Here is a 19,602-nt window from a genome sequence, read left to right as displayed (position 1 = left end):
GCTTTTGATCATGACAAAAAAGGTTATTTTTAAAGTAAACAACATCATCAAACTTGACTAAATAACAAATTATATCCAGTATTCAATAACATCTTAATACGTTTTGTGTTGGTTGGAAAAAGAGCATATGGCATCTGCTGTATAACTGATGACTAATATTTATAACACACAAATGTAAATTCAAAGTGTACCTCTGAGCCTCTTCCTCTTCCTCCCTGCGCCTCCTTTCCTCCTCTTGTCGTTTCCTCTCTTCTTCCTTCCTCCTCATCTCCTCTTCTTGCTCCTTCTTTCGCATGAGCTCATGCAGTTTGTCTTCTTTTATGCTGTGCAGTTTCTCCAGTGCAGCCTGCTGATTTCTTTGGGTCTCTCTCAGTTCCTGGTGTAAGCAAAGATAGTTCACATAATTACTAGCAGTCTGAAAGATAAATGGTTGAATTAAAGGATGCGAGACGGACATGGGCACAGTCTAAGGCCTATAAACAAACAGCATCAAACACCTGACTAAATATTATGCAGGCGGGCATGAGAAAAAGTAGAAAAGAAAGAAAAAAAATAGGGTACCAAAACAAAAGATACAACAAGGCAAGAACAATAATGAGACCTAAAGCAAAAACCTTTAGTAGGTAGAAGAGGTTACGGAGGCAGGCCAGCAGAGAGAGGAGAGCCTGGAGTATTGACTCCTCAGCACCCACACACTAAAAAGGGGAATGAGATGGGCGAATGGGAAGAGAGGAAAGGATCCAGTGTAGGGAAGAGCAGAAATGTCCAGAAGACGAGGAAAAAGAGGAATCAAAGTTTAAGATGTCGTATCAGATGCCAAAGTAGGAAGTATGGCAGAGAAGGAGAAAGACAAAAAAGGCCTCAAGGGCCAGGAAGCAATATTAGTGATCAGCTGTAAAGGACACAGTCTAATATGCAATTTGTTAAATCACTGCTTTTAAATTTATATTAGGAAAACAGTCTCCTTAAAAAAATTAAAATAAATACGTTTCAAGGAAGTCGATCCAAACTAGCAGCCCCTTTTTATCAAAGCTTTACAGTTCTACGATTTTGCACTGCTGAGAATAAGTGCAAAAAAATAATATAATCCACAGAGCTTGAGATTTTGGCCCTTAACTTATCAAGGATGGAAACCATCCTACACATTCCAGAAGAACTGTAAGAAGACATTAACTATTGTTCCCTGACACGGCTGCCATGAATCTCAACGACTGCAAAAACAAGCATTCAACATTTTCTCATGAGAGTTTTCTAAGGCTGTTTTCACACCTGCAGTGTTTAGTCCGTTTAAATCCAACATAACTCGGTACCACAGACATGCAAAGAACACAAACTGTACCTACTAGCTGTAAAATAAACTAAGGGCTTGCTTAGTTTATTAGCCACGAGACGAGAACACAGCACCTTCTACCTGTATTTACTTTGTTGCTCCTGCCCCACACGCATCTGGCCAATAAGCAGACTGAAGTAGTGACAGATTCCTACCTGCATGTCTTTGTTATACTGGTCCATTTCTGCTAGTTTGGCAGCCGTCTCTTTCTCCAGAACTTCCAGCTGTTCTCGCAGTTTCATACACGTCCCTTTTTTCTCCGTCATGCTCCCTTTTAGGCTGGACATTGTCGATGCTACAAGCAGATAAAATACAGTCACTGCGGTAACTGGTGGTACATCTATCAGACAACAATTCATAAATTGTTTGCATTTACTTCTTCTGGTTGCATGTATTAAGTAACTATAATTACAACAAGTATAATGAAAACCGTGATAATTAAAATGAATCAATTTGCCATATAAGAGGTATTCTTTTCATTTTATTTTCCATTTTTCTATGATTGATGGTCCAAAGCTTGGCATGTTAATTTTTCACTACTAACCAGGCAGGTTATTCAGAGACATATTTTTCAGCTTTTCAGTCAGTCTTTTCTGCTCCGGAGTCAAGTGGGACAACTTTCTCTGGAACTCCTAACAGATAAAAAACAAAAAGAAAAGAAAAAAAAATGCATCACTGGAGGGGGGCGGAGTTTCAAAAAAGATTAACAGACACACACCCTCTCAATAAAGCAATACTCATATACATAGGTAAACTACTAAACAACTATCCTTGCTACTTTCAGCACTAAATGTCATATTATAATATTATAGAAATACACAAGAAACTGAATGAAACTCAGAAATGATCTCAGAAAAAAAAAGGGGGAAGAAAAAGCACAGACCTCAATTTGTTTCTGCAGATTGTTAATATCCTGCTGGCGTGCCTCCTTCCTTTGATTGTTAAGATCAAGCTCAGTCTTCTGAAGTTTTTTCTTGTTCTGAAAGTCACGCAGGCGGTCAGAGATCTGACGGTGCTTGTCACCCTAAAAGAGGTAGAGACAGAAGAAAAGAGATGAGATAAACCCTCAGCTTCAAAAACCTCCACAACATGTAGACAGAAAGTATTTTTGCTCTATGTTGGACTGAGATGTCTCCTCAGCACTCACCACTGCCTCCAACTCCAACTCCAGGCTCCTCTTCTTAGCTTTCAGTTTGGTGATTTCATCCTGCTCCTGTTCCTTCTTTAACTGGAGCTCTCCTTTTCTCCTCCTCTCCCACTCCTCTTTTCTCTGACGCTCGAGCTCCCGCTGTGCAGCCTAGAATAAACGGACACACAGAAGTAAGTACACCACGCATCACTGCGAACAAACCAACTCATTCAGAGACGTTCACCTCACCTCTTTTCTCTCTATCTCCCTCTGCCGTTCTTCCTCTTTCTGTCTCTCCAGCTCTCTTTGGAGCTCGAGCCTCCTCTCCTCCTCTTTCCTCCTTCTCTCCTCAGCCTCCCGAGCCTCCTTCTCTCTCCTCTCTCGCTCTTCTTTCTCTTTCTGAGCACGCCGCTCCTGCTCCCTCCTCTCAGCCTCCAGTAGGGCCTGTCGTCTTTTCTCCAACTCCGCATTCCCTCGTTCCAAGTTTGCTTTGAATTTATCTTCAAATGATACTGAAAATAAAGTAGGAAGACATGACTGATCACCGCACTGTTCATGTAACATTAAGAAAAGAATTGTAAACATGTATGTGACTAAATACTGATTATTTATTTGAGATCATGTCTTAAAAAAAATTGTAAATGATTTTTATAAGATTTAGAGGATTAGCATTTAACCATGTCCAAACATTCCAGCTGCTACTTGTAGCCTAAGTCACCAATACGTGCACCACATTCCAGATGCTGTTCTTTAAAGACTCAGACTTATTACTAGAGTTTGACCGACTGTTTCCATTTTACTATGCGCAGCTTCTCTCATATTTATGATAAGATTATTTTAATCTGTGCATCATTTTCTTTTGTATTTTTGGTAGTCAATCTATGCACTACATGGGAAACACACAGATGAGCTGCAAGTTTTGTAACTCGTCTTATTTGAAGTCCATAGTAGTGAACCAAGGAAACAGAGAGAGAGAGAAAAAAGAGGGTTAAAGCTGAGACGGTTTACATGCGAAATGCAGTTACGGAAAAACAAGAAGAGGGGAAACTCAAACTACACCCATTATATTAGTATTTCTCAGTGTGTGCAAAAAAATAAAATAAATATTTATGATCCATAGCTGCTGGCTGCACATGAACCCTCAGTTTAAAAAGGCTGCTGCCTGTGTGAGTTGGTTGTGTTTATTGGTAGTACTGACTGTTCATTTTTGGTTTCTGTGGAGGTTCAATTTCCAAGTTATCAATCAGGGAAGAGCTGAGGCCATTCGTGGCGCTCCTGCAATACAGATTTCAATCAGTTTCTTTGAAAATACAGCATGCAACATCACTCACATAATAACAAGGTTTTGTGCAAAAAGCCTTACGTCAAGCATTTATATATATAGAGAATGTTGGAGAGGTTTGGTCAAGCAGAACATGTGTGTCCACATACCTCTGTGAGGGTGGTACCAGCTCAGTTGGCAGTGTTAATGGCAGTGGTTGACTGCTCCTTGCCAAATCCACGAGGTGCATTGCCAGAATAAACTCCTCCGCTTGTAGCTTGCCATCTTTATCCACATCTGCTAAATTCCTGCAGGAAATTTGCAAGTTGGACTTTTATAAAACATAATTTACACTTATCATACTTAAATGCAGCAGAATAATATTCATGGGAAATAAATATTGTTACTCAGGAATATTTGGACCTCATATTTACAATTACAACATCAATATTACAGCTATTGGACTTGCTGCTCTGACATAACCAGACTAGGTGTTGAAGCACAAGATGCATGATCATATAAAACTAACTCAACCAAATTCAATAAAAACAATTAACAGTTATAGCATTAAGTAGCTAACTGTAGAAAACATGTCCATTTGATTTGATAAATCCTGCTGTATTCAGTTGCGTAAAAAATATTGTAGAACAAAAGAAAAACAAACAAAGAAAAAACCCCAGCAAATCTATTGTCAGAAGTTTTAACCCATTTTAACAAGTAATAGATACTGGGAACAGCATTCTTAAAACAAAAAACAATTACTTCCTTAATAATGAAAGCGGTATTGTGATAATGCTACAACTGAATGACCTTTCGTACTTCTGGCTGCCAAACCTGAACGTAGTAATCAAAAGACATGTTCAGACACACCAAAATACACACATAATCCTACCAGATGGAGGCCAGTTGTATTTTTGTCAGCATCGTACTTTCCATCACACCCTTCACCTGCAGACCTGGTAAGAAGAGGAACAAATGTCAGAGCTGTGGAGCACAGAGGTGTGGGGGTGTGGAAGAAGAAAGAAGTGGTGTGTGTGAAATAGTACAGTGGCTGATGATATATGAATTAATCTACATATAACGTGTGGTGACGACAGGAAGCAGTTGCAACACCATAACCAATTTTTCCTAGAGTGACATTGTACAAAGTTTCAAAATTCTAAAAAGCAGATGATGCTAAACAGTCTATGACAGCATGAAAACACTCAGCTTTTTACAAAGGTCTACAAGGACACAAAACTTGAAGGAATAAAAGAAGCCCTTTGTGTAATTTTGTTACCATACAGACTGCGTAATAACAGTCAAGTTGCATTACTAAGAAAATTGGAAAAAAAAATCCGACCTTCATTCTCATTTCAATAAATCTTTGTTTTTTCATAAGAACAGGTTTTACAAGGTTTGCAGAACAAAAGGACAAACAAATACTTGACTGTGTGCATGTGTGTGTTGAGAAACACTGTGACTGAACACACCCGCTACTATAGCCTCCCCTACTTAAAGCTAACTAAAGGTTGATACAGAGGAAAAAAAGAGGGAGGGAAATGAAGTCATCAGCGACTGTCTCTACACCTAAATTCCATAAATGGTTTGGTTTTATATAACCTATACAGTGGGCATACACATAAATGCATTATACCAGTGAGGTATCCAATCATCTGTTTATCCAAGCTGTTGAACTGCTGTCTGTATTTAAGTCTGGAAGCATGTGGCACAGCCCAGTCACTGGGAACAGCATTCATGGGGGACATCACAGATGGGGTTGAAGAACTGGAGCTGAAAAACAATACACCAAGTGTTTACATTTGTACGCATAATAGCCCTTTCCCATTAATACCTACTCAGCTTGACTCAACTCAATTTCTGAAATTTTATTCTTCTGACGTATAGCAAAGCGGCCAGAAGTCCTGTAATGTCATTTGTATGCATCACGGAGCGGATTTTTGTGAGTAGTCGCTTTTGACACCATTGAATCGGCAGTCAGTGGCAGGCAGTCTGTTGTCTGTTGCTGTTGTTGTCACATTTTTGTGTCGACTCAGATCACTTGGGACCCTGGTTGAGTAGTTAGTAAAAAGTACCTAGAACCGAGTTCTAACACTTAATGGAAACCCTACAGACCCAGTTGAGATGAGCAGGTACTAGTTGAAAAGGGCTAAAAGAAACTGACAAGGTAAACAAGTCAGAGGTTGCCCAGACATGCTTACGTATATGTGCAGGTCTTACCTGCCAGATCCCAGGTCTAGCAGTGTTGGGGCCATGTTTATACCAGCAGGAGAAGAGGCGCGTCCAAGCGGAGAGGCGTAAGAGGTCGCAGATAGAGGTAGGCCTGGAGCAGAGACACACACACACGTTAATCATATTTCAACAATAGGGCACAAAATGTTATTCACACACTTAACCACAATTACAAAATGTGATGTTCTTTTTTACTTGGTGGAAAAGTTGAGGGTTCTGTCTTTCCAGTTTTCTTAAATGGCAGAGGCCTTATATTAATGTACTGTGATCACTGTTGTAACCTTGTCAAGGACAGGGAGGCCATTTGTATGGAGATGAGACAGAAACCTGACTGTGCAAAACAGGACAGGAGCCATTCCATTTTCCTGGTTTTCCCTTAAAATACCCAGAAATGCTTCATCGTCAGCAAATATACAGTATTTAATATGAGAGAACAGCCAGCATTTCTCCTCAGCAGTTTTCATGCTACAACAAACAGCTGATAAGCATCAAGAAAGCAATAACCAAAAAGACAAACAAGAGCTGTCTAACAGATCACACTTAAGTAAAAGGTGAACATTTCTTCCATAACATGCATTATTCGAGTCCCCCAACCAAAAGGATATCTAGTTTCTGATTAGTTTGAGGTATTTTCTTAAGAGCATCGACGTGATGCAAAATTTGTGGATCTAGATCTAGTTTTAAGTGGACTCCAAAACTTAAGCACTACCAAGCTGCTGCAGCCAAACTCCAATCCTGGTGAAGTTTGCATACAAATCCTGCGCACTATTAGCTAATGCAAGTTTATCATGTTCAAAAGCTGGCAGAATATTTAATACACTCTTTTCCAAATGTACTAATCTTAAAAAAAATAAATAAACAAAACCAAAGTTGTTCAAGTTGTTGGACAAAAACTTCTCTTAAAACAGAAAAACTTTGAAAATCTTCAGAACAAAGTTCTCTTTTAGGGTGCTTCATGGACTTGCTTCTTTAGTTAGTTTTCAGCTGTGACAACCTGATCAACTAGCATGATAAACATTGATCAGATAACACAAAGCGCTATGATAACCTGGAATATTTAAAGTGTAGCATATTTAATAATATCCTAATAGATTTTCTGTTAGAAGTCTCTCAGACACAAGATGAAAAAGACAAAAATGACAGCTAACTGATTAATGGAAAAGAGAATTACACATACCAGTATTCAAACCTCCAGAAGAAATTGGCTGGAGGAGACCCATGGTGCCATTTGGTACTGTGGTATTTCCCATAGTTGGAACCAGGGGCGTGGGGGCAGTGGACATCATTAGTGGGTTCATTCCTGATGATGAAGGAACCATTGGGCTGAGGCCCGTCATTGGTGTCATAGGTGACACGGCCATAGGAGTCAACATGGCAAGGTTTGTTCCATGCATCATAGAGCCAATTCCTATGACACAATTAGATACACCATTTTTGATCACAGTGACTAAATGCATGCATGGAAACAATCAGTCAGACACAGTTTAGATTAGTCTAAGTGCTCCAAAATCTTTGAATGGAGGATCTTCATAAAAAAATCAAAAAAAAAAAAAATCATATTTTCGCTTCTACCTAGGAGCCCTAGCAGCTCGTTCTTTCCCGTTTTTGTGGGCCATGTCCATTAAAGGAAAACTCCACATATTTGCAAATAGTAAAATGGTAATTTTCTAACAAACTCACATTCACTGCTATAGTGTACGATGTAATAATAATATCGTACCATAGGCAGGGTTGGTGGGGTTGTTCATGGTGGGAGCACGCACTGGAGGCTGCTTCATGATGATTGGAAGCGATGAGGGAAGTGGTGTACCCGTAAGTTTTAGCTTTATAAGCTTCATAGCAACAGAAAACTCCAGCCGGTCCATCTTCCCATCTTTATTCATATCGGCCAGGCTCCTGGGAGACAGAACACAAAACATAAGCAAGGAAACGGTGATGGGTTCTCAGGAAGATCCTCTCAAGCACAGCATCTTATCCACTGTGAGTCTGTGTTTCTCTCACCATATATCAGCCAACACTGATGCAGGCAGCCCTGACTGAAGGAAAAGCTTCTTTGCCTGGTCTCCTATAAAAAAAACAGAGAGGGAAGAAAACAAAAAAGTGTCAGTTTACAAGTATGAGGTTGTACATCACTATCTGGACTTTAATACATATGTTATATTGGTTATATTTACATGTGCCTCGTCGCTTGAGCATCTGTATTTGTACGTGTCTGTTTATTACTGTAAATCACAGGTGGGTAACATTTTCTCCAGCAGGCCACCCTCGTTTAGACACTCACTAAAATTCCATCCAAATATTTCATCAACATTTATATGCATCTTGCCAGTTGTTTAATGTTTAGCACTGCATAGGTAACTGAAGACACAAATTAAAAAATACAGAGGCACTTAAGATAACGATGCCTCTAAACCTGTTTTTGTCCTTTTAGGATGTTGCAGGGCAGACTGAGATGGTCCACAGGTCGGTTCTGGTCCTCAGGCCACATGTTTTCATTAATAAAGCATTTTTCAACCTTATTGGTGCTACAAAGCGCTTTACAATGTTTTCTACTTCTATACACAGGCACTGGCATGCCATCTGAAGGAACCTAGTATTCAATGTCTTGCACCAGGACACTCCAGCATGGGGAGGAGCTGGGGATTAGGGATACCAACTGAGTCACAGCCATTTGTAATTTCCAGTTTCATCATGATAAAATAGCACTCTGAAAACCGGCATCCAGTCACTGTGTGAATCATGGACAAACAGCATGTTTAAATGTCTGTACCTGTGACGTAGCCCATCGTTGGGGAGAGGGAGTCAAACATCTGATCATGTTTGTCCCTCTCCTCTGGGGAGATTGCCCACACACTTGGACCACCTGAGGGGGGAAAGGAAATGTAAAGTTTCAGTCATAGCCAGTGAGATTAAATAATACCAGGCAAATAGACCCCAAGAAGTAGCAGGTTTAATTTTTCTAATTAATGTCAGCTAATTTATCAGATATTCAGTTCACTTCACAAGATTACACAGGCGTAAAAAAAAGGAAACAGGAAGACAGGTGCATACACACAGACCAACTGACACAGATAAAGAGTCCCCTGACGTCAGCCTCAGCAGCAGGCAGACACTGGGAATCCACCAGTATTGACAAAGTGATAATGAAGCTCAATTTTCACTTTGTTAAGTGCAAAACAAGACACTTTTACTGCTCTTCACCAAGACTGTTTACTCCACGATATATCAACAACACCAACATATTAGGGCTGTTTTATATATATATATATATATATAACAGCTCATCCAGCTGCTTCTCAAACAGAGTGCATCAACAAATATTCAGGACTCACAGGGCGACACACCTCTCCATCTTGCATGCGATGAGGAGCGTGTTGAAGCAGCCAAGTTGCTGGTGGAACATGGAGCGAGCATTTACATTTTAACATAACGATATATATCGGATGACGATATAAAAACGTCTATCGTTTCATTTTACGCTATCGTTTGTTTCGTGGTGTCGCAAAATAAACTGTTTTCGGCAATATTTTTTCATCGTTTTGATGGTCACTGTAGTGGCTATATTAATTTCTTCAAGTTCTCTCTTTCTCTTATATTTAATATAACCACACTATGGAAGGACAAGCGCCTGTTTTTATGCGTTGTTGTTAGCAACAACGACGGTAACACCATTGCGTGTCCGCTTGTTTATGTTCCACATAAACCTTTTCACAATAAAGCTCAAGATCCTGTTGAGACTTTTCAAAAGACTTTTCATAAACTGAATCATGTGAAAGAGCAGATTGTTTACGGATGAGAAGTAAAAAAGAGCTGCCAGGTGCTAAAAAATAAACCTTAGACTCAAACGTTAGAACAGGCTTTTCCCCGCAGCACGCCGTGTAATAAATACTCAAAGAAAACAGCGGCCGTTACAACTTATGTCTAAAAATGTATGGTTTCATGCATCTGTTAAAACACTCGACTCCAGCTACATGACGCGCAGCAGGAAACACTTCACGCCCGAGATTCACAGAATTTACAGAAAATGTTACATTTTTGTGATTTATATCGTTATCGGGACGATAGAATTCTTATATCGGGATATGAGATTTTGGTCATATTGCACAGCCCTACAACATATATAAACTGCACCAACACCAAAAACATACTACTGGGTACTTTAGTTCTGTCACTGAAGCTATCAGTAAACCTGGTGGGTTTAAAAAAAAAAAAAAGAAGAAAGAAAGAAAGAAAAGAAAAGATATGGACCAGACTTCAAAATTAGCACAACTGTGTCAAACTATAAAGAAGCTGGTCAAGAATATGTACACAAACATAGGCCAAACACAACCCAGCAATTATCACTAAAACTAGCCTTATGTTGGCCTCAGCAGCTCTGCAGAGCCACATTCACACACCCCTCTTTCTTTCTTTCATTCTCCACACAGATTTAACACTGTCCTTTATACACACAAAACACAGTGGTCTTACCATTCATTTTCGCAGGTGGAGAACTCCCAGTGACGTCCTCAGCTACTGTTCACAGCCATCTGCAAAACACACATAATCACGGCCCAGTCATCAGTCAATACTGCAGCTAAGAGAGGACAGTACTGTCATAGAGAGCAGGGAGATAAAAAGGCAGAGAGAGGTACAGAGACAGACCAGGCAGAGAGAGAGAGAGAGAGCGATTCTGGTCGGTCAGCAGAGTCAAACAGGGCTTCTCCTGTTCACTTTGGCCACATCCCAAATCTTTTCAACCACATGGACTTTTTTCAGTACTATCAACACTGACGTCGTAGCGGCCAGAGTGCAATCCATGCTACTACAAAAGCTAAACCGACACGCACTTATTTACATTTACTGTGTCCAGGAATACAAACCCCTGTTCAGTTCTGTTTGATCAGCTAATGTAGACTGAACAAAGGATCTACAGCCCTTTGGTGTTAAACAGACACCACTTCTTCAAAAAACTACCCACGTTTGATGTACCGATGTTATACTTTGTTCATGTTTATTCCCCAGTGTGATGCAAACACCATCAAGTTATTATTATAGACACAAAGTTTTTGTTCAACTGCAGTCCATGATAGGACTACTTAATTATAGCAAATGGTACAATTACAACCATTTACATTTTTTTCCTAAGAGCAATAGAAGAAAGGTTTTTGTAGACTCTTGAAAAATCTGTAAGTTTCACAATACAAGAATCAATCCTGTTAGGATATTTCCAGCTGTCTGTTTTCTAAAGCTTATGTGGGTCCAGGTCATAAAGGCAACAGTCTAATCAAAGGATAGCATTAGTTGAAATATGACAGTGAAAGACACCTTAGCACAGGGGTAGGTAATTAATTTTTAGCTCAGGTGGCAGAGCAGGTCAGCCACTAATCAGAAGGTCGGTGGTTCGATCCCAGGCTGCCTCCTGGCTGCATGCCAACTATCCTTGGGCAAGATACTAACCCCATATTTGCCTACTGGTGGTGGTCAGAGGTGGCGCCTGTGTCCGGCAGCCTCGCCTCTGTCAGTGCGCCCCAGGGCAGCTGTGGCTACAATGTAGCTTGCCATCCCCAGTGTGTGAATGGGTGTGAATGACTGAATGTAGTGTAAAGCGCTTTGGGGTCCTTAAGGACTAGAAAAGCGCTATACAAATGCAGGCCATTTACCATTTTACAATGGTGCGAGCTTCTTGTGTGACCCCTGGGGAAAATTACCCAGTCCTGCCTTCGAGCTTTACCTAGACAACCACAAAACGAACTCCACTGGTTACCAATATTCAGCAACAAACCAACGCTCAACAAGCACACTGTTTCCTGTGTGAGCGCCCTTTAAGACTAAGCCCAGATGTTGTTTTGCTGCTTACACACTTTCAGTCTTTGTCCACAATTTGTAGCTATAGATAAGATTACGATATGTCCATCTAGAGTAAAGTCAACATTCAACTGTTGAAAATGAGTAAAGACAAGCTACTACACTAAAGCGACAAACCAATACTCTTAATGACTTTAAACCTGCCTTCCTGTTAGCAGTGACTATGACTCTTTCTCTCTCTATCTCATCAGGCTTTGAAACCGCTCTTGTTGAGTCATGCACTTGCAAACAAAGTGTGGGAATTAGCCTATTGTTGCATAAACCTGTTTTATGTAGTAGGAGGCTCAGCTTCTTCTTGAAGGTTGGGGTTTATAAGTTTCAAGTAATAGCATGTGATTGTGTGATCAGCCAGGTCTGTCCCAGTACTTTGGTCCAGACTAAAATATTATTATATAGGGACAGTGCACAGGGGTTGATTGTAATGTAAATAACAGGGTAAATGTAGCAGACTCTGTCTCATGTATCACATATGAACTCCTTGTTGACAGAAGCCGGTAAGTAGCTTCATGCTGGGTTGGAGAAATAGTTATAGGTCTTATCTGTGGCTGCTGTAGCACTCTTCCTGTTAAATGATCATTACAACATGCACAACAGAACAGAATTGTTTAGATCTGAGACAGTTGTGAATGTCGTGTGAACTTATTTATAGAACCATTAATAACAGTAGTAATGCAAAACTGAATACAGATGTAATATTTAACTGTCCGACTGGTATGTCAACTATTTTTCTTCACATTTTCTCTTTTCCTTTCATATTCGCATCTTTAGAATGACAGCTTTCCCTGTTATCATCACACTGCCATCGGCCACTCAGATTCACATGATGAAGGTGGAGGAGGAAAAGCAGGAGAGAAATTCTAATCATTCCGCTCAGCACTTCCTGCCTAACCTACGAACAGAAGCATTTCCTTAACCAACATCAGTTGACAGGAAGTGATCACAGATCTTGGCGAGAGAGAGGCAGCTTTTAATGTCCTAAAAAATAAGCGTGAGAGCTGTGGTTGAAACTGACAAAGTATTCCAGATTAAAGAGTCATTTATAGTTGATTACTGACATATCTGGTGACAAGAAGCCTGTGCATGAGAATATGAATGAGGGAGAGAAAAAAAACAGAAAGAAAGTGCCTGGCTGACGCTCTTACAAGGGCAGAGAATAACAAGAGAGGGCTAATCTACTGCCTGCCATCTGTCACTCTCCCTCTCTCCTTCCTTTCCCGAGTCAGACCATACTCTTATTTGATATCTCTGGTCATCCATTCTTTCCTCTGCTTCTCCCATCTATTTTCCTAGCTGTTTAGATGAAGAGCATCAAATACAATCATACTAGTTTTAAATGAATTTAGAGCATATCATTGTACACTCTATATTACCATCAGCAGTGACAATGGACAGTTTGGTTGTTCCTTTCAAGAAATGTACTTACTTATGGAGGTATTTGAAAGCCACGGACACTGAAGTCATGGAATCTAATGTCTGGTAATACAACACTACAGGAATCTGAATGAATAAGTGAAAGAAAGCAGCAGACTGTTGGCTTTAAGGTTTACTGTTTCCACAGTAAGCAAGCAGTCTAACTTTCCTCACAGGGCGGTTTGCCTGACCAACTGACCGACTGAACGTCGGACTTGGCTAGCACAAAGGAGTGACCTCAGTGGCAGAGTCAGCTTTGCAAACTTCATGCAAATACCTTCTGGAGTCGCCCTCCACATAAACACACACTGCCTCAGTAGAAGCCTTGTGCTGCTAAATGAATACCTCTGCTCCACCATTTGCATAGACTCCCCGAAGGTAAAATCAGAGTGAAGATCAACAACCAGAGCTCCACCTAACTTAAAAACTAACCTCATCTATACTTAACCAGTGATACAGAACCTTTTAAAAACATCTAAAAACAAGTAGGAAAAGCAAAAGCAAAACAGATTCTAAACTAGATGCACTGTTTTGACACAACTGAATCGCTCTATCAAGGAGACCGCTGCCTTGTAGATGGAATGTGCCATTACTGCAAGCAGGCAAAATAACCCACCTAGAAGCCATGTCCTGATAGTTATCAAATACGAAAAGCAGAAAAATGCACCTCTAACTACATTTAGGAGACAGACAGGCAGATACAATTTGTGAAAGGTGGTGAGCTTAGATAGTACCGGACAAACAAGAGAAACTCGCAAGGCTGAAAAAAAGTCTTGTGAAACTAAAAGAAAAGAAGATCCAATGGAAACCGTGACAAGTTAAGTGAGCTATATATTATTCTACTTATGTTTGTTGAATTTAACTCAGAGAGCGTAAAGAGGATGGACATAGCTTCCTTGTTACAAAAATAAGAAGCCCCCAAAAAAATGTGGATTTTACCTAGTGGCCACCAGATGGCGATAGCTGTAGTTGCAAAAAACTTCTAATCCTATAAAAGTCTATTAGGAAAACGACTTCCTTTATTGACGTTCATCTCAAGGCTTCAAAACAAAACTTCAAAAGGTGACATCCTGGTAGGTGTTTTATGCTGTCTATGGTTTGAAATATGAACTTTTAAATAAAGCCACAGTTGCCAACAGCATTTGCAGGAGACACCAGACAGAGACTGGGCACTCAGGATCTGTGGTTTTCAACAAGACAACAACCTTAAGGATCCTGCCAAGAAAACACAGGGTGGCTCTCCACTGACAGTCTTGAACTGACCCTGCCACAATCTGGGCACAAACCCAACAGAGCTCTCAGATAGACCGTGAATTTACTGTGGACCAACACTCCTTATGAGTTGTGTTGAGTTTGAAAAACGATAGAAAACGTAGAAACGTCCAAAAGAAAGGTGTGTCAAACATGTGTGATAATTCCCACAAAGGACTGACGCTGTTACTGCTGCTAAAGGCATTTTAATCAACATATAAATGAAAAAGAAAATTTGAGTTTACAATAAGTGTGGCGTAATGTACATAGTTCTGTAAAAAAAACTGAAATAAAAACTTGAATGTCTAAAAACCTCTGAATGCACTACAGTAGTAGTGAACAGAAGCTCTCTGTAATGATAATAGAGCAGCAACCGCAATGCATGTCTTCAAATCTGAATAACAGCAAGAATCCAAGCCACTGATGTTCCTATGCCCAACACTTTGACTTCCTCCTAATTCTAGCTCTATTTGTGTGTGATGCTGTTTTTGAGTTACAGTGTGTGCGTGAACAATATTTTTTAAAAACCTTGTGTAGTTCTGGATTTAAAAATAAAACAACCCAAAAAAGAACAGCTGTTATACAGCTTGTCTGTATAACTAGAATTCTGAGAAGTGGAAAATATGATAACCCCTGGGTAGCAAAACACATAAGTCTGCCTTATGTGTCCACTCATCTTGGTGTGAATACACAAGCCATTGCTTTTGTCATAGTTTGGTACATAAATAGACATGTGACTCACAGTGTCCCAACCTGCAGTTCACGAAACAGCTCTTTCACAATGGTGGAGAGGTGGTGAAACACGGTACTATACTTGCTAACAGCCAGCAAAACAGTAACACTGATGTCCATTACACCACATAAAAACTGTATACTGAAAAAAATAATTAAAATGAACAGTGGGACATTAGATCTTATTTTTCTTCGACCATAACAGTCTAAATTCCATTGCGGAAAGAGCTTTTCTTTACAAACTACAACCAAGAGTTTTTGTGTTTATATGCATATCAATTTGCTCTTTGGAGTTCTGCTGTGGACCTGCTTGTCTATCAGTTAGTATACACAACAGTGAAACCTGTTGGATAAATGGCATGACTGTTTCTGACCTTAGCTTCTTCAGTAGACACTTTGAACCATATGTGCCTTTCTTTCTGTCTGTTTATACCTTTTGCTTTGTGCTACTGTGTACCTCACTGCCATTCCACCCTTGCTTAGAGTGAATCAAGAAATAACAAACATGACGTAATACTGTCAGGGATAGGGATAAGACTGAGAACAGAAACATATTCTCCTTGCTGAAGTTCCTCATTCGTGACCATCTTTTGAGCAACACCCCCAACAACTCTCATAACTTTGCATGTAAAACTGCACCCTGACAGTCCTGTCATCATCACTGCTCTTTTCAGATACAAACACTGCGTGAATGCCGTTCTAAGGAATGATTGATTTTCTGCCGCCTCTCTCGCTGACCTCACACCAATGACATCAACTCCATCCACAGTTCTGTTTCTGCCCAATGACACCCTTTCTTCCCCTCTGTGTCTGCCTTTGTGTACAGTAAAATTACCCAAGCTTTCTCTTCAGCTGTTTTTAATGTGTATTTTCAATTCCTTCCCACAATACAGAGACAACTAACGGGTAGTTTTATTAAAGTGATATTTCAGCATCTACCCGCTCTGCAGTAAACACCCATCTACCACGCTCAGGGCTGCAAAGCAAACCTGCAGCGTTTCAGATTGGGTTTGATTAACTATGTTTGTAATGCCAGATTTTGTTTTCTTAAGAGGCATGGCACACCTCTCCCTCTTTTAGCCTGGGTTTGACTCACCGTGATTTGTCCATCTATCTGAATATGACAGGGCTGGGGAACGTACACTTCTAAATTTGTTGTTTGGCTTGTGCATGTGGCTCAGTGGAAACATGGCAATGCTTCACCACTGCCAAATTAAAAAAGACTGCGAGTCTGGTTTGACTGACAAGTTAATGTCGGGCCAATATTTATATAATAAATGGAAGTTGGATGAGGAAAACGGTAGGCAGCTGCTTAGTGTCCAGTATTAAAATGACAAGCATCAAGTTAGGATTGGACAAAAAGAGCTGCAGCTTGGTAAGACTCCTCCCTGTACTAACTCAGCATGTTAACCACTTTAATATTTTGATTATTTCAGGGTTTTAATAGCCTACAACAGAACTCTGGTAGGTGATGATGTACGCAAACATGATGTGCCCACATATATTAAAGGCCATAAGTCTTTGTTACCTTATTAGAGAGACATTTGTGTATTTTCCTGTCAATTTAGGGGAACAAAATGACTACCCAGTGCTGGTAGGATAAATGCTACACTGGTGGAATATTGCTTTTCTCAAAAGAAAAGAACAGCAGATACACTCAGCATGCACTTCATTCCAGACCTTTCAAGCATTTTCTCTAAATCTCTGTCACTTATTTGTTTTCCAAGCAACTCTCTAATAAGGTTGGCCTTCGGGTAAAAGACTCTTGAAAAAAAGCAAAAAGAACTCTCTCTCAACTTATCAGTGTTATGCAATAACAAAATATTTGCACTGAAATAGACAGCACCAGAGCAACTGATGATAATTTTTTGTGGTGATGTGGTTTTTAAACAACATCCTGCCAAGTTAGGAAAATAAATGCTGCAATATGTTATACTGCATTTTCCCCCAAGTTTTTTAACTAAACTTATTTGCAATCATCACTCACAGTAGTTCATATTATTTGTAGATTTTATCATGTTTCCAGATTAATTTTTATTTCAGTTCAGTTACTTTCCACATTCTGTTCCCTTATTTCAGTTAAGTTTTTATTACCTTCACTTTAGTTATAGTTGATCAAAAGCACGAATACCTCCTGGTTTAAGTTTTGTTGACCAACTTTGACCAGACTTATAAAAACTAAAAGAATTTTCCCTCATTATATTTTAATTATCAATAATTATTATTATTAGTGAGCGGCATAGTGGTGCAGTGATTAGCACTTCCCAGCAAGGAGGAATGGGATTACCCTCCAGGCTTGGGACCCTTCTGCGTGGGTTTTCTCTCACAGCCCAAGGACTTGTATGTTAGGTTAATTGTTGATTGTAAGCTGGCTGTAGGTGTTAATGTTAGCCCTGTGGTAGACTGGCGACCTGTCCAGGGTGCACCCCACCTCTGATCTTATTACAGCTGGGACATGCTCCAGAACCCCCACGATCCTGAATTGGATAAGCAGTTCAGAAAATGCACAGATGTGTGGATAATAGTTAGTTTTCTACAATCCCAATACTATTTCAGTTAGCTCCAGTTAGCTAATTGTAAAAACAGAGATTATTTCGCAGGGAAGAACGATTGTGTGCAGCAGCACCAATCTACAGTAGCCTATAATAAATATGGTGAAGTAACCCTGTCAGCTATTGAGTTGGAATTAACACAAGAAATATATTTTGAATTCTTTCATTAAATATATTTGTGTGGGCTGCGGCTTTCACTAATTAGGTCACTTTGCACCGAGCAGGCCAATAATTCATACAGAAATTTCCACTTGGGGACGGTAACGTCATTTACAACCTGTGTATGTGTCTCTAGATAAACCGAAAGAGTCGCATTCCCTGATCACTTGTCACCAGTCACTGAGACCTGCCTGCAACCTGCTCAACTAGTTTGATCTAAAAGGAATTTAGGAGACTTTCCTGCAAATCTGCTCCCACAAACCTCCCAGATACACTTTCGCCATAAAATAAGCGCCAACAAACACTCCTCATCTAATTGTCCACAAACAAAACATTTAATGAAAACACACAACTTAGCAAGCTAACCCAACTCTGACGGTCCCAGGTTGTTTGGCACCCACGGTGAAGCATCACCTCTTTAAAGAACACTTTTTCCTTTTATATTTTCAAATTAAACAATGCACACAAGGAAACACGAACACGGAAAAGTCATTAAAAATATCGAAAAGTCAACAGGGAGTCTATAAAGGGATTATTATGAGAACATCAAACTTACGGTCATGCTTAGATAAGCAGTTTCGCTTGCCTACCTCTCTCACCGCTACGGTTCAAAAACATCAACTTCTGAGCTTTAGAGAGGCCGCAAATGACGAGCCACCACTTCTGGACGGTTTCCCACACACGCTCTCAAAACTTAGTATCCGCGGAGAGCTGCCGTTTTCAGGAGATATGTAAGTTTGGCAACGTTTCTGCTCAGAGAACCTGTTGCTGACAGCTCGGTGTGTCACACCAACAACATGGCTGACGACGAGTGATTGGAGCCTGCGGGGCGCTGCTAACGTCCGGCGAGTGGGAGGGGAGAGAAAGGGAGGAATAAAAGTGGAACAGATGGAGAAGGAGAACAATCGATGGGATGGGAGGCGATAAGAGACAAGTGAGGGTAATATTATACAATATGGAGCCAGACTAGGAGAATAATGGAGAAGAGATTAAAATCCTTGTATGACTTGGAGATTATTCATTACAAATTATGAGAGAAGGATATTCTGAGAGTATACAGTCATATATTTTGAAATTATATCGGTACACGTTCTGTGATTATACAGTCATGTGTTCTGAGATTATATAGTCATATATTCTGGGATTATATAGTCATATATTCTGAGATTACACAGTTGCACATTTGCAAGAAACAATTCAGAAATCCTCTGCGATTAAAGTCACAAAGAGTAGCTCACTTTGGAAATTTGGATCAGCCTATACAGCCAACCAATAGTGTACTGTATTAGATCGGTAAATCAAATCATTGCCTGTTTTTAACCGGGTTTAGCTGTGTAAATTTCCAAAGCCCAGAATTGGGATAACACCCAAATAATCCAGACTTTGAAGGGACACTGTTGCCTTAAATTAGACATCTTGTTTAATGTGGGTGGCACTTGGGTGTCCAGCAAACAGTCATTTCTAAAACTGGTTGGAAATTTCTTAGTAACTTACCTGGACTGTAATTTGGCCAGATTTGGCTGCTTCAGTGGGACGAGATCACAATTTCTGAGGGAATGCATGATGGCTGCAAATAGATTTTTTTTAAATGATAGAAAATTCAGTGGATGATCATTTTAATGTTAACAGATCTCCTGCCTCCATGAACACTCATTACGTACCATACATGCCCACTACTGATATAGCAGTTGCATTTAAA

General features: G+C 40.0%; 1 protein-coding gene across 3 annotated transcripts in view; it reads right to left on the bottom strand.

Annotated features, from left to right (window-relative positions):
- The window catches only part of itsn2b (intersectin 2b), a 35,020-nt gene extending 16,319 nt beyond the window's left edge, over positions 1-18,701 (bottom strand). For 2 of the 3 annotated variants that reach the window (XM_035906857.2, XM_035906879.2), the window contains exons 1-17: positions 18,494-18,701; positions 10,423-10,481; positions 8,723-8,815; positions 7,954-8,017; positions 7,673-7,848; positions 7,130-7,360; positions 5,941-6,043; positions 5,357-5,493; positions 4,613-4,676; positions 3,891-4,028; positions 3,658-3,734; positions 2,709-2,971; positions 2,478-2,627; positions 2,214-2,354; positions 1,875-1,962; positions 1,486-1,625; positions 192-376 (exon numbers count right to left, since the gene is read on the bottom strand). In XM_035906857.2, the coding sequence (XP_035762750.2) occupies positions 192-376; positions 1,486-1,625; positions 1,875-1,962; positions 2,214-2,354; positions 2,478-2,627; positions 2,709-2,971; positions 3,658-3,734; positions 3,891-4,028; positions 4,613-4,676; positions 5,357-5,493; positions 5,941-6,043; positions 7,130-7,360; positions 7,673-7,848; positions 7,954-8,017; positions 8,723-8,815; positions 10,423-10,429 (2,057 nt within the window). In that variant the 5' untranslated portion in view covers positions 10,430-10,481; positions 18,494-18,701. Of the gene's footprint in view, positions 1-191; positions 377-614; positions 696-1,485; positions 1,626-1,874; positions 1,963-2,213; positions 2,355-2,477; positions 2,628-2,708; positions 2,972-3,657; positions 3,735-3,890; positions 4,029-4,612; positions 4,677-5,356; positions 5,494-5,940; positions 6,044-7,129; positions 7,361-7,672; positions 7,849-7,953; positions 8,018-8,722; positions 8,816-10,422; positions 10,482-18,493 lie in introns of all 3 variants that reach the window. The other variant, XM_087835374.1, reaches the window with a different exon arrangement.
- Positions 18,702-19,602: the final 901 nt, after the last annotated feature.

The sequence above is a fragment of the Neolamprologus brichardi genome, chromosome 1, assembly GCF_056152115.1.
Source record: "Neolamprologus brichardi isolate AB-2024 chromosome 1, ASM5615211v1, whole genome shotgun sequence".
In the NCBI taxonomy this organism is placed as follows: domain Eukaryota; kingdom Metazoa; phylum Chordata; class Actinopteri; order Cichliformes; family Cichlidae; genus Neolamprologus; species Neolamprologus brichardi.
This window is presented reverse-complemented; position numbering and strand designations above follow the sequence as displayed.